The 13353-nt window shown below is 38.7% G+C and overlaps 1 protein-coding gene across 1 annotated transcript; it reads right to left on the reverse strand.

Annotated features, from left to right (window-relative positions):
- Positions 1-1543: 1543 nt before the first annotated feature.
- On the reverse strand, positions 1544-6255 carry LOC149961897 (cyclic GMP-AMP synthase-like). Its single transcript, XM_090171424.1, has 2 exons — positions 6180-6255; positions 1544-3491 (listed from the first exon to the last, which is right to left on the reverse strand). The coding sequence occupies exons 1-2, from the start codon at positions 6205-6207 to the stop codon at positions 2074-2076; spliced, it is 1446 nt and encodes a 481-aa protein (XP_090027550.1). The 5' UTR covers positions 6208-6255; the 3' UTR covers positions 1544-2073.
- Positions 6256-13353: the final 7098 nt, after the last annotated feature.

Consider the following 13353-nt stretch of genomic DNA (forward strand, 5'->3'; position numbering starts at 1 on the left):
AATCAGCTAGGCTAATACCCTTGGCGCCACCTTAGGCCAAATTCATCAAGTGACTTTTAATGCCTTTGAATCAGGTGGCCGAGTTACAACGCGAGCCAACTACTCTCTACACTCATAATTATCGTTAACCTCTTCAAGTTTTATTTAAACCGATCTTGAGCAAACCGTGAGATACAAGTATGTCTGGTTAACACGGGCGACTTGTGAGCTAAGATTTTTAAAAAATGCCCATCCCTACCAGATAGCACGCAAAACTTTTCCGACTAGTTAGTAAATCAACCGATAAAATCAAAAAACATTTATTTTATTTCAGGTAATTTTTTACACTCTTTTGAAAATTACAAACACAAATTTAGTGCCGAGAAATATTTAAAATAATTTCAAACTACGTATAAAACGGCTATATCTCATCATTTATAAAGGATTTTGAAATTGGAACAATAAAACCTAAGTAGGAACATGTTTCAAGCGAATACCATTAGCAGTAGACCGAGATGGTAACTTCCGTCTTAAGAGACATATTTATATACTTTTGGCGACATTTATATGTCAAATAACAAATAAAAATTTCAAATTGATTCAACCCTCAATAAGGCTTCTTTAAGTTTTGAAAACTGTTTTAAATAAATTAATATAAAGTTTTATACAATAGAATTTTTAACTTAATTATAGAAATATCAACTAAATTAATAAATGAAGAAAAATAAGTTGATAAGAATAAATGAAAAATGCGGGTTATTTAAAAAAAGGAAAATTTTCCACATGCCATATCGTACTGAGGCAGTTTGACCTTCATTATGTAAGGTCAGATACGAAAATTTTAAATTGATCCAAAGCTACAATACAAGGGCTTCTTTTAGTTTTGAAAATTATATTCAAGTAAGACTAAATCCTTATATAATTCATTAACAGTGTATAATTTAAAAATTATAAATTCATAATAATTGATTTAATTCGAATAAGTCACGTCAGTTCAATTAACGGTAAAAAAAATGGGATTAATATAAAAAACAAAAATCTAATAACTTTTGAATCGGGGCAGATCGTCAATTGCAAGAATTGATTTGAACGCGCCTTTCGAGATGTATGATCATTGCGAGAAGAGAACCCCGTTGGCGACTGAAGATCGTGATCTGACGGACGAAACGATTCAATCAGATGAATCGAAGACGGACGAACTTTTCATTCGAGCCAAGCTTTCATCTGATTGAATCGTTTCGTCCGTCAGATCACGATCTTCAGTCGCCAACGGGGTTCTCTTCTCGCAATGATCATACATCTCGAAAGGCGCGTTCAAATCAATTCTTGCAATTGACGATCTGTCCGAGTACCATGTTGGCGAAGTTTTCGCGAATGATTCAAGAAAAGTAGTAAACGTTTCTTGCTCGTCCTCTACTCTGGAGGACGAGCAAGAAACGTTTACTACTGTTCTTGAATCATTCGCGAAAACTTCGCCAACATGGTACAAAATTGACGCTCAACTTAACGTCATCGCGGATGACGTCAAATCGTTCGTCAGTGTTTTCACTATGTCTTAAACAAAACAGCGTAACCACATTTCTCCCTCAACGACCACCAAAAACAACTCATGATGTCCAATGACGTCCTACTGAAGGATGACAACATATTTACTTTAGAATCAACGGCATTGGGCATGGCGCCGCAACGCAAGCAGTCACCGACGTAGTCCAATAAACGCGTCACCATATAGGATGCTTGTTTGTCGTGGCTAAACCGAAAGTGGTCAGCGTTGTTCAAAATGGCAGCCTGGCAGATTTCTTCCGTCAGGGACACTTGAGGATTGTCCACCAAACAAACCTTAAGAAAATCAAGTACTTGATGACGACAACCGTTGTCGTAATTGTCCATGGATTCAAGTTTATTTAGCATCTCAAACTCCACAACCTGTCTAAATAGGGTACAGTCCGAATCTTTGGCCGGGGTCAGAACAAATTGCGGATTCTGTTCAAGGACTAAAGATGGCAGCACCTGCATCTTCCAATTGTCCAAGTAGCTCAAATCCACTGTTATTTCTTTCGCGATTGCGTCGTTCAGTTTAGCCGCGTCTAAAGACTAGGTTCCCTTCCTAACGTACGTTTGATGGACTTCCGGCTGAAGAGAGTCGTCGCCCTGAATGACGCGAAACGCGGTGAAGCCACGATGGTCGTTGATGGGCCCGGTTCTCAAGAACGCCAACTCGTCGAGGCTGAACACGACGGCGACTTCGTGGGCGTTCAGCACCCATACATCCTTTAGTTTTAAATTCAGTCTCGCTTGAACATAGTGGTTTTGAAAGTGCTGTTTCAATTTCAAAGCGTGATTCGGGTCAACGGAATTCGCTTCAGCCTTCCATTGCAAGTTATCCACGACCACATCTAAAGAATCTGAGGGAGCTTCGTAATTAACAGTGTTTAGTTTAACGAAGTCCTCGTAGGACTTATTGATGATGATGTTATTGAGATATCCAGAGATAAATTTCAAAAGAGGTTTTTCCACTCGGTCAAGCAGGTTGCAGTTCCCTTCGAAATATCGGGGCAAGATCCCACTTTCAAACCGGTCTCTGAGAAAGACGAGGTACCGTCTGAAGACGTGCGACAGACTCGCGTTTGGACTTTCTTCCTGCCAGAGCCAAAAGATGGCGTTCTTGTAAGTGTAGCTGTCGATTTTAGACAAAGGTGACGTCACCTTCTCTTTACTGGAGATGGCCTTCATAATCCGAAGTACTTGGGGAAGTGTTTGGTTGCTATTCTCGATTTGCTCCATCAAATCTTTCTCTTCCAGGGCGTAGGATTGTCTCCAATGTTCTTTCTTGGGAACCAACAACTTCGTACCATCTCTACCTCTCATTTGTAGAGTCGCGACCAAATCCAAGGACATCTCTTCGCCGCTGACATCGTCTTTGACCGTGACTGTCAGGGCTGGACCGTTACTGAGACAATCTTTCAGGTCAACTTTCAAGGGCAACGGGCTGTATTGCATAGGTGTTGCTCGCAATACCTCGACCATAAAACCCCCAATTTGTTGGTAGAATTTGGTGGAACTCAATACCTCGAATATTTGATCTTCGTGCGATACATTATTGCAGAAACGTTTCGTGAACTCTGTGGCGTGAAGGGAATCCGACCTTGCCCTGACGACGTCGATGTTCAGGTACCCAGAATTGCGGCTGTCCTTGTCCATGACGGTGGTGGTCCATGGGCGCACGTCATTTAAGTCAAAGACGATCATGACGTCGAATTCGTCGGGATGGCGTACTTTCAGGTTCTCGAAGGCGCTACCAGATTTTATGACGCTTTGGAATTTGACGCCATGGAGCTTCTTGTTGGCTATGGGACTCTGGAAGGCGTCTTCCAAGATCTTAGTGACGCGATCAATCAGACATTTATGACGTGCCATCAGTTCCTGGTTGTATTTGACGTCGCTGTTGACGTAGTTGGTGAGTACATCGTTCAGTGGGTCGTCCTCAGGGACTCCACAACTGAAGAGTCTATCTGGAGGGTTGGAAAAGAATGTTAAAGAATTTTCAAAGAATTTTTACAAAGTTGTTTATCGTTTAAAGAAAGATGATCTGGCTGCGAGGTTGGTTCAACCGTGCTGTTATCAAAGTAATATGTTTCGCGAAGAAGTAAACCATGTGGTATTATTAGTTGCGGATGAATTATATTGATTGTTCCAATCCAATTTCATTTCCATTTACCAAATTGGTTTTCATTAAGCCAAATTTATTTGCAATTACTTAAAGCTATTCGCATTTATCCAATTTTGTATACATTTACCAAAATTTAATCGCATTTACCCAAAATATACTGGTTCTAACCTAATTTACTCATAATGACACGAATTTCACCAAAAATAAAAAATAAATCTTCATTTGAGTAAGATATTGTTACAACAAAATGTTATTTTAAGATTTTCCCATTTTAAATCCCATAAAAAAAAGTTTCAATTTAGTTGAAAAAAATATTTTTAGTCGCCATGGCAAAACAGAAGCCCATTGAAATCTTTCCCTTATGGAAATTTTAAGTTACACGAAGGTCTACTAAATCCCCGAGTTTTAACAAAATCGGTGATTAACACCTTGTAAGATAAATTTTATGCACTTGTGATTGGATTTAAATATTTAGCTTTGATTTCATTATTTTCGGTGATCAAATTGTTAGAGAGTAAAAGACGCGCTCTTTTTTAAATGTATATGTATGCCGGAATCATGACATAGATACCGCCACGGTCTTGGTCCAAGGAACCTCTATTTTTATATAGATAGGCGGGGCTCGATAAGTCAAAACTGAAAGTAAAACTATGTCTCTCGTCTCTGTTCATGTATTGCACCTAAGGGAGGGGCCTATGGTCTCCATGGAAACCGAGAGGGGATATCAAAAAGTCAAACCATTTCGCGCGTAGCTACTAAATAGGTAGCCATTTGGTTGGTCATCGCAACAAAGCGACAAAATGTACGAAAATTAAATTTATGCTTAAATTGTTTTTAAATTAATATTGCTATGGGCCCTAAACCTAACCAGAGAAGTTTTTAAACCCGGGTTATTTAAACAAAATAGCAAATGACGACTGAAATATCTACGAAAAGAAGTTGGCAAAGTTTATCAAATTAGACCTTGGTGGTGATCGAATAAAATAACAATTTTCAATCTCCCTTTCTAATTGAACTACTCGAACAATTTGTAACAAGGCAGTTAACCAATTTTAACGTGAATCTAAATTCTTAATCATTTTAAAATAATTAAAATCCGCAAACAGACGATTGAAACTGTTTACCCTCGCGTTTTACTGATAAATATACTGTATATCTACACCAGCAAAATGGCGGCATTGTACGGTTCATTCTTGCTCAAATAACATATTTATTCTTGGTGCCTATATCTATACTTGCAACTGCGTCATTGGAGACGTAGGGTTGCAAACTATGTATGAAGTGTATCTCGCTTCAGTCTTTGTTGTAAATAAAAGCATTCTGTTATATCGTAACTCTTTCTTTCAAACTTTTATGTAGTTTTCTAACACAAATTACTACGAAAGCTAGCAGAGTTAAGTGAATTTCCCGGGGTTGATTCATTTCGTGATTTGGGGAGATTGGTCTAACATTGGTCAACTCTCGACAATGAACAATATTATCAAACATTTTTATATTGTATAATATTCCTCGTACGGAGTCATCCTTTCCAGCCAGATCAGCTGAGGATTTACTTGGCACTGATTAGATAATATTCCTCTCGCTTCAAAACAATAAACCAAAAATTGCCCGATTGGCATACGCCCAACAGCAAAGACTATATATACGCTTCGCTAAATAGACTGGCGTGTTCAATGGCTCCACTTGCATACGAAAGCAGACGCTGGTCAAAATTTTCCGTGCGCTTTAGATTGCTACTAGTGGCGCCTCTAACGGCTGGTCAAAGGCTTCTCCCGTGTTTCGAAAGTGTTAACAGGTTTTTTGTATGGAGACTCCTGTCTAGTAAGCGAAGCGGATATATAGTCTTTGTCCAACATGTTTGGAGGGAGGGTGGTTGTTTAGCGCAACTGCGCTCTTCCCATCCCGGCACATCCCCCCTTGCAAGCCGCGCACGAAAAGGGGATCGAGATGGACAAATATTTCAATCAAGATTTGGCTTCCAGAGTTGTAAATTGTTACCTACGTTCGGAACAGGGTAGAGGTTGCAGCTTGACAAAAAATGTCATAACTCGGTATCAGTATAATCCCAAAAAGGTTGGCCTAATGGGTTAGAACCATTTCAAAATGAAAAATACACTTTTGGAATTGGAGACTGATTTAAAGATTTTGGGATTTGGAAAATAAATTAAGGTCTTTGATTCATTTCGGATTATTTTACGATTATGATCTGGGAAATAAATAAAGCGGTTGGTGGGGTTGCGAGGGGTGACGTCACTTAAGTTAAATGTACAGAACTAATGACGTGGATTTCACGATTTTCAAATTGATCAGAAGATTTCTAAAAAGTGCCCCGGAGTTCGGTGGGTGTCGCTAGCTACTTCAACCGCCGAATGATATGATGTTCAGTTTAAAGCAAAAGGTTATTGCTTAGACCATCGTATGTAATATTCAAACTGAATTACATTATCGTTCAATTAAATTGCTTTATTGAATACTAAATAAAATATTCTAAATTGAGAAGTGAAAATTAAAATGATAAATTATTATTTACCCTTGATGTTTTGAAACAAAGATCCCATGATGCGAACACTTCTTCTCCTCTCCTGATCTTTAGAGGCTCTGTCTAGTCGATGATTCTACAATAACGTAGCTTTGCTCCTCAGTTCGGTTGAGTTCTTAAGCGCAGTTCAACACAGATAACGTAAACTCTCATTTACGGAGACGCTAGCACCATCTATTCACGAAATTTCTGACTGTTTATTCTAAAATTAATCCTATAAATTCTAAATATTTTTTCTTTACGTCAATTAAACAGTTGAAAAGGAGTCAACGTCGTTTTCAGAGTGGAATGAGGAAGCCAAGATTGAATCTAGGCCTCTGTAAGGATTCACATCCAGCCGAAAAGGTTTCGAAAGAGATTTTGGATATGGTTCCACTTCCCCAGAGGGAAAATGACGTTAGTGGGCGTCAACGAATTTTATCGTTGCGCTGACGTTGAAGGCTCGAATCGAAACTGAAACTAAAACTGAAAGGGATGTCGTTGATTCTCAAATGCTCAATTTTATTATTTTAAAGATGGCCATTTTGAAGGTTTTGATTTTCATTGTCCGGTCTGTTTATAAGAGTCACTTTTATTATAAGGTGAAAGAGGTTAACACTTGGAAGTTCACTGGACAACCCTTCGCTAAATAAGAACATCTTATATTTAACTTATAAACTTTCCTAATTTCAGTTGTTCGGTACCCCAAAAATCAAGAAATTAATATTTAAATTTAAGATAAAGTATTAAACAATAATTGGTTATTTTCACTAGAGGCGCCAACATTCAATTCTCGACGGCCGTCAACAACCGAAAGAGGGCGTTGCGATAGTTTTGGGTCGCTAATTCACCCGCTAAATGACTATTTCGCCAACATATACGTACTCAAACTTATAGAACTTTATACGTAAATAAAATAAATTATATGAGAGTAAAACATGGGTTTTAAAATGCAGTTTTTATACGATCGGTGCAACATGATGTCGAAGGCCTGAACCGATGCTACATGATAACTAGTGTAATGATGTTGCGGGATGTAGCTCGGGTTAAAATTAAAATTAACATTAACCCTAATTGGGAGAGCTTATTTTCGGCGAATACTAACCCTAACACCCGACTGAAAAAGCGTTAGAGTTCTAAAATATCTATCTACTCAGGACCGACTAAAATTATTCGCGAACGAACTGAATTTACTTATTGTTGAGAATAAAATGCTGAAGTTAAAAACTGAACAACAACTTTTATTTACAATTACAAATTTACAAGATTTGCTCGTTTGGAGCTTAACTAAAATCTCTTTTGGAGACGCCTAAAAATTTGGTCATTTACGAGACCCCGCGATGAACGAAAAAGAACATGAATAATGTTGGAGCCTGGAGTTTTTATAGGCTCGCTCACAATCATACAAAAGAAATGAATTTTCTAGAAGAGGCCTGGCAGGATATTGGCCGGAAACAAGCTCCGGCCGTCCTCCCAAACCCCTTCTCCACGCGAGTTACAATTTTACTAGTCCCCTCGAACGGACCGGAAACAAGCCAATATTTTTATTTTATTTAGGGAACCGCGAAATATACACCCAAATTTTAAACTAAGTTTTAAATACATTTTGTGGATTAACTAAATTACTGACTACGTTATACAAGATTTATTACTCTAAACATTTAACACTTTAATCAAATTAAATTGAAACAAATAAAAAATGGCGACTTCTCGCGAAAGTTTCAACAAATGACTGATGACCAATTTAAAAGTTCTTTAATTTTAATTTATTCACAGTTTATTTAAACATTTTTATTCTTAAAATATATTTATTTCCCACGTTTTGAAAATTCAACCTTTCTCAGTAAGTTATTGGTTGGGCCACGCAACGGACGGGACGGTCAAAGGTGACCTTGTGGCCAAAGGTATCCAACGTCTTAACCTTCTCTTAACTTTCATCTCTCTCCGTATTCTCACTTTTGGGACTAGCGAGTTCCCATCTTCTTTGCACATTTCCCCATAGCTCCCTATATTTTCACACTAGTTCGAATTGAGGGTTTTCAAATAAAAAGTTCGGATAAATTCACTATTGTAAAATATTTCTGGATATATAGAATTGATCCAGATTTAGTGGCGCCAGGTTTGACATTATTTTAACCAAAGATATATGGGGCTTGTCACCACCCTCCTACGCATTATAACCCGGCCACCTGAATTAAAGGCTTCAAAAGTCGCTTGATGACTTAGGCCTAAGGCGGTGCCTTGGGTATTAGCCTAGCTGATTATTATTATTATTTATTATTATTCTACGGTGGACCCTTTGTGTTTCCCCGACGATGGGAACGAAATTATTAAAATGAGCATCAGGAAGCTATGATCGTGATTGGATGGGTCCATCCAGTAGTATTGGAAACAGGGTCACCAATTGGATGAAAGGTGACCAACATCACGATAACGTGACCTGGTCAAGAACCAAACTAGTGAGTTGGTGGTGTTTTACGCAGATCCCAACTGGGTTTCACCTTGTGTCCAAAAGGTGAAGATAACTAAGTCCCCAAGTCTGGAAGTTCGGAAACCAAATGCTAGAGTTGGCGAAAATCCGTTAGGCTTCGAGAATCTCGACCGCGAATTGCGGACAAAGTTAACGGTATCGAGGAACTAGTGAAGTTCTCAGTCGGTTGAACCCGTTATAATTCGGACATGTTGTCGAGGGAGCGTAACTAGGCTAGATTATGTCTAGAACCCTTTGCGAGGCATTTTAGGGTCTAGGGTATTCATGTTATATAAAGGTCAACCAAACCTCCGAGTTTCATCAAAATCAGGCCCGTCTTAAGACCTTTTGGGGCCCTGGGCTAAATTATTTCTTAAGACCTTTGCGATCCCCAACGGTCAGCCTTTGTATGTCCGTTGTCTAAATTCAACTACACAATAATCAAACCAAAACTTTTAATTTCAAAAGTTTAACATAGGCCTACTGAAAATAATATTTTTACTGACAGTGACTCGCTGTTAGGTTTTAGAAATTGTAGGTACAGTATGATACGCGATGTGGCGATGAGTCAAATTACTTTAGACGTAACTAAAATATACCTAATATTAAATGAGCATAAATAATATTTAACTAACTAAAACCTTATCCCTAGCCAAAACTGGCTGGGGGCCCTGGGCTGTAGCCCATTTAGCCCATGCCTTAAGACGGCCCTGATCAAAATCCCTGAAAATCAGTTCGGTTAGTAATTTCTTTCCAGCCAGATCAGCTGAGGATTTACTTTCCGCTGATCAGATTATAATCCTCCCACTCCAAGACAACAAATCAAAACTAGGCCGTTTGGCAAGAGGTTTGGTAAATGGTTGGTTGTAAATAGCCAACGTGGCGGGGGCAACTAAATAGGGTAGATCATTTAGGACAAAGATTTCACCTCTGACCCCTCATTGTCCAGGAATGGGAAAGTCTCACTCTCACCGCACACAAGGAGAACGCAACCCGCCAGATGGCGCGCATTTCCTTGTGCACAGTTTTCATTATCGCCTGCTGCCGTCGGAAGGGGAAAATTCGGAAATTGTCTTCCCCTTTTCCGTAAAGGTTCGTCCAATGAAATTTGTACACAACACTGCGTTAGCGTGTTTAAAGGCTAGCTGCGTTCTCACCCTCTCGTTTTCCAGAATTGGCAAAATGTTACCTACGTTCGAAACGTGCCAAAAAATTACAAATTTCAGTATAAGTATAATCCCGAATAAGTTCGTGTAATTGGTAAACCGCGTTTTAGAAGCTAAAATATGTGTTTTTCAATTCTGAGATTTAGGAAGTAACTTCTGGTGTTTAACATATTTTAAATTATTTCCCGTTAATTTTCAATAATTTCAATTTAATATCAATCAAGTACGGTGGCATTCGGTGCTGTTGCGAAGGGAATTGGAGCTACGTGGGAAACTGGGATGGGGCCACTTGTTTATTTGTATTTTACATGAATTTCATGATTTTTAAGTTGATGTGAAGATCTCTAATACCTATTTTCTGTTCAATGCACCAGACTTCCCTATGCTTTTGCTACTTCCCGGTTAAAATCGACGAAAAGATGAGTTTTCATAAGTTTAAAGGAAAGAGGCTATTACCACGGACACTGTATCTCTAACCGGACGGGAAAAGCTGTAGCTTCCACGATACAAAATCACCTGTAAAGGGGGGGAGGTTCAAGAATTTTGAAAGTTAGGGGCTGTCAAGGCCAAATAATTCGTCACGTGGTCGACAAAACGTTCCGTTTGAAATGGGGGTTTACATTCTTCCGAATGACGTTGACGGCCCTGCGAATCGAGTACGGCCGACTATTTCAGCTAGGAAGTAGGACGCAAACGGACAGTGATGGGTACCTCTTTTAGGCTGCTTTTCCCGTCCGGTTAGAGATACAGTGTTTGTGCTTCGTCGTAGCGCGCACGATTGAAATATAATTAAATTATCTTTTAATTAAACCGTCTTTTTATAATTAATGAAATGAAAATCTAAACGACACTTAATTTCCTCGCTTTGAATCTGCCTGAATTAATTTATCTGTTTATTAAGTAAAATAGTTCTCGAACAAAGTGAAAACGAAAATGAAAAATGAGTATTCCCCCGTGACATTCCGAACACGCCCTCTTCTCTAGCGATCTGACGAGGCTCTTTCTAGACGATGATCCTACAACTAAGTCAACCTATTCTTCTCTTCAGATCAGTTCAGTTCACGTAGTCACTTTCACCCATTGAGTTGGGAATATTAATCTAGAGGTCCATTAAAACGTCGGATTTCAGTATTTCGCGAAACAAGTTTTAAAAAATAAGAATACTGCCGTCTGCTCCCAAATGACGAGAAAACGTTATCATTCTACCCGTGGCGCCGTCTATCTCTCAATGGTTCGTTCAAATAAGACGCGTTTTCCGGCAAAAATGTTTTTTTCTCCAAAAATAATGGATGGCGCCACGGGTCATATGATAACGTTTTATCGTCATTTTAGAGCAGACGGCACATTCGTAATTTTCAAAAACTTGTTTCGCGGGGAGCAGATTTGATTGGATCTGTAGATTAATATTCCCTACTCAATGCTTTCACCCTCTATTATCGAAATTTCACTCCCTGTTTGTTCTCGAAGTAATCAAGACTTTCTTTGCAAATAAACGGATAAATTTGTTCCAACAATATCTCCAGATGATAAAGCCTGGACTGAATCTGAGCCTTTGTAGGATTCACATCCAACCGAAAAGGTTTCGAGAAAGGTTTCGGATAAAGTTCCCCAGCGGGAAAGTGAACGTTTCGTTTGTGGGCGTCAACGAAGTTTACCGTTGCGCTGACGGAGAAGCGGTAGACCATGGACTAACGAAACGTTTTGTTAGTCCATCATTTGCGCAGGTTTTTCATTTGCGCAGGTTTGTCATTTGCGTGGTTTTCCACTTGCGCAGATTTTCCATTTGCGCGGTGTCCCAATGGGGCTGTTTTCCATTTGCGCAGGTTTTTCTATTCCGCGGCTTCTCACGACCGGAATATTCTATATTAAGCAATTTGTCCTTGAAATAAGATTTTTTCAGGTAGTTTATTTTTAACGTAACCTTGTTTACCATCCAACTGTGCTGCTGGTGTATTTTTAATTACCGGTCGCGCTGTCCATACCAATAATTTTAAGTTGTATGAAGTTGACATATCGGTTGTTGAATTATTTTGTTGGGAATAAATCTTCGGTCGACAAGTAAATCGTAGCTTTTCAGCCTATAGTAGTATCTATAACACTGAGGGCAGTATATTGGCTGTTATTTAAATTTAGTGCCTTCCACCAAAAATGCACCTTTTTAATTGCACTGCATGTTTCCTAGGGGTCAGAAAGAATATTTTTTAACGGTTAGGTTAGCCGGGCGCGCCGCAGGCGCGTAGGCACCGTTTTCATATAGGTGTTCTACTACAGAGGACGTATATTGTCCTACGACAGAAGCCATTTTAAAAGTGGTGCTAAGGTAATAACAGCATTTTTATCTGAAATTGAAACATGAACAGTTCGATAACTCTAAAATTACTGCATTGGAATATGTGGAAGGAATCTCATACAATATTTCTAAACCAATAAGTTTTTAATGCTGCTGTTATATTTAATTTGCTATTATAACAATCAGAATGATACAAAAATTATTAAATTTGTTATAAAATACGAAAAAGTATCGTTTTTATTGTGCCGCCTACAATTGTTTAAGAGGTATGGCCATCATTAAAATCGTCCTTAAAGCTGGAACTGTCAGTAAACAGTTACTACACTATGATCTTAGCCTAAAGGCCGAGAAACTTCGAGTTGCTGTTGGACTATATATATTTTCCCAAGAGACTAATTCAACGAATGCTATTTTAACTAAGAAAAACCTAATTTATTTTGGTATTTACAGCCCAACCGGACATTAAACAAACACTAGCAGCGCAGCTGGATGGTAAACAAGGTAAGGTTAAAATTTACCTGCCAGAAATAACCCTTTTTCTAGGAAAAAGGATTAATTAATAGTGAATATTTAAGTCATAAAAATCCCCGCAAATGGGAAAACCGTTCAAATAACAAATCTGCGCAACAGGAAAATCGCGCAAACGGGAAACTGCGCCAACGGGGAAACCGCGCAAACGGGAAACTGCGCAAACGAGAAAACCGCGCAAGCGGGAAACTACGCAATCGGGAAAAAGCGCGCAAATGGTAAATTGCGCAAATGGGGAGCTGCGCAAATAGCAATTCCGCAAACGAAAACTGCGGAAGTGGACCCAAACCATTATTATGGCCAAATAAACGAAAAGGTAGAAAAGTCCATAATGAAATTGGTAGTAAAAATGCTAATCCCGAAACAAATTTAACGAATTTAAAAAACTTACGAGTTACTCAAACCAAATAGATCTTCGAGTCTAAAACGATTTAAAATTTAAATAAAATAAAATAGCCATAATTTCCAATTACAGACAGGTTTCGCTCTGTTTGGAGCTCAATAGTACATTGAGGTTAATCTGGCTCGCGACTAACACACCGAAAAGATAAATAGATAATCTAACCCTAATCTTTAAAAACTTCAAAACACGTTGAGTAGCAACGAAAAGCCGAATTGGGGGATAGCGTTAGAGAAGAAAATGTTCGCATAAAGTTAATAAGAACCACCTATGGACTGCAATAGCAATAGGTATACTTAGAGAACTCCTTCTGATAAAAACGTAAAACACTG

Source organism: Leiobunum rupestre, chromosome 1, assembly GCF_980474605.1.
Source record: "Leiobunum rupestre chromosome 1, qqLeiRupe1.1.hap1, whole genome shotgun sequence".
In the NCBI taxonomy this organism is placed as follows: domain Eukaryota; kingdom Metazoa; phylum Arthropoda; class Arachnida; order Opiliones; family Sclerosomatidae; genus Leiobunum; species Leiobunum rupestre.

Excerpts from the sequence above, each read along its gene's own strand:
- LOC149961897 (XM_090171424.1), bottom strand. The coding sequence starts at position 6,207 with ATGGGATCTTTGTTTCAAAACATCAAGG. Across the intron at positions 3,492-6,179 it reads TTTGTTTCAAAACATCAAGG|ATAGACTCTTCAGTTGTGGA; the intron begins GTAAATAATAAT and ends CCAACCCTCCAG.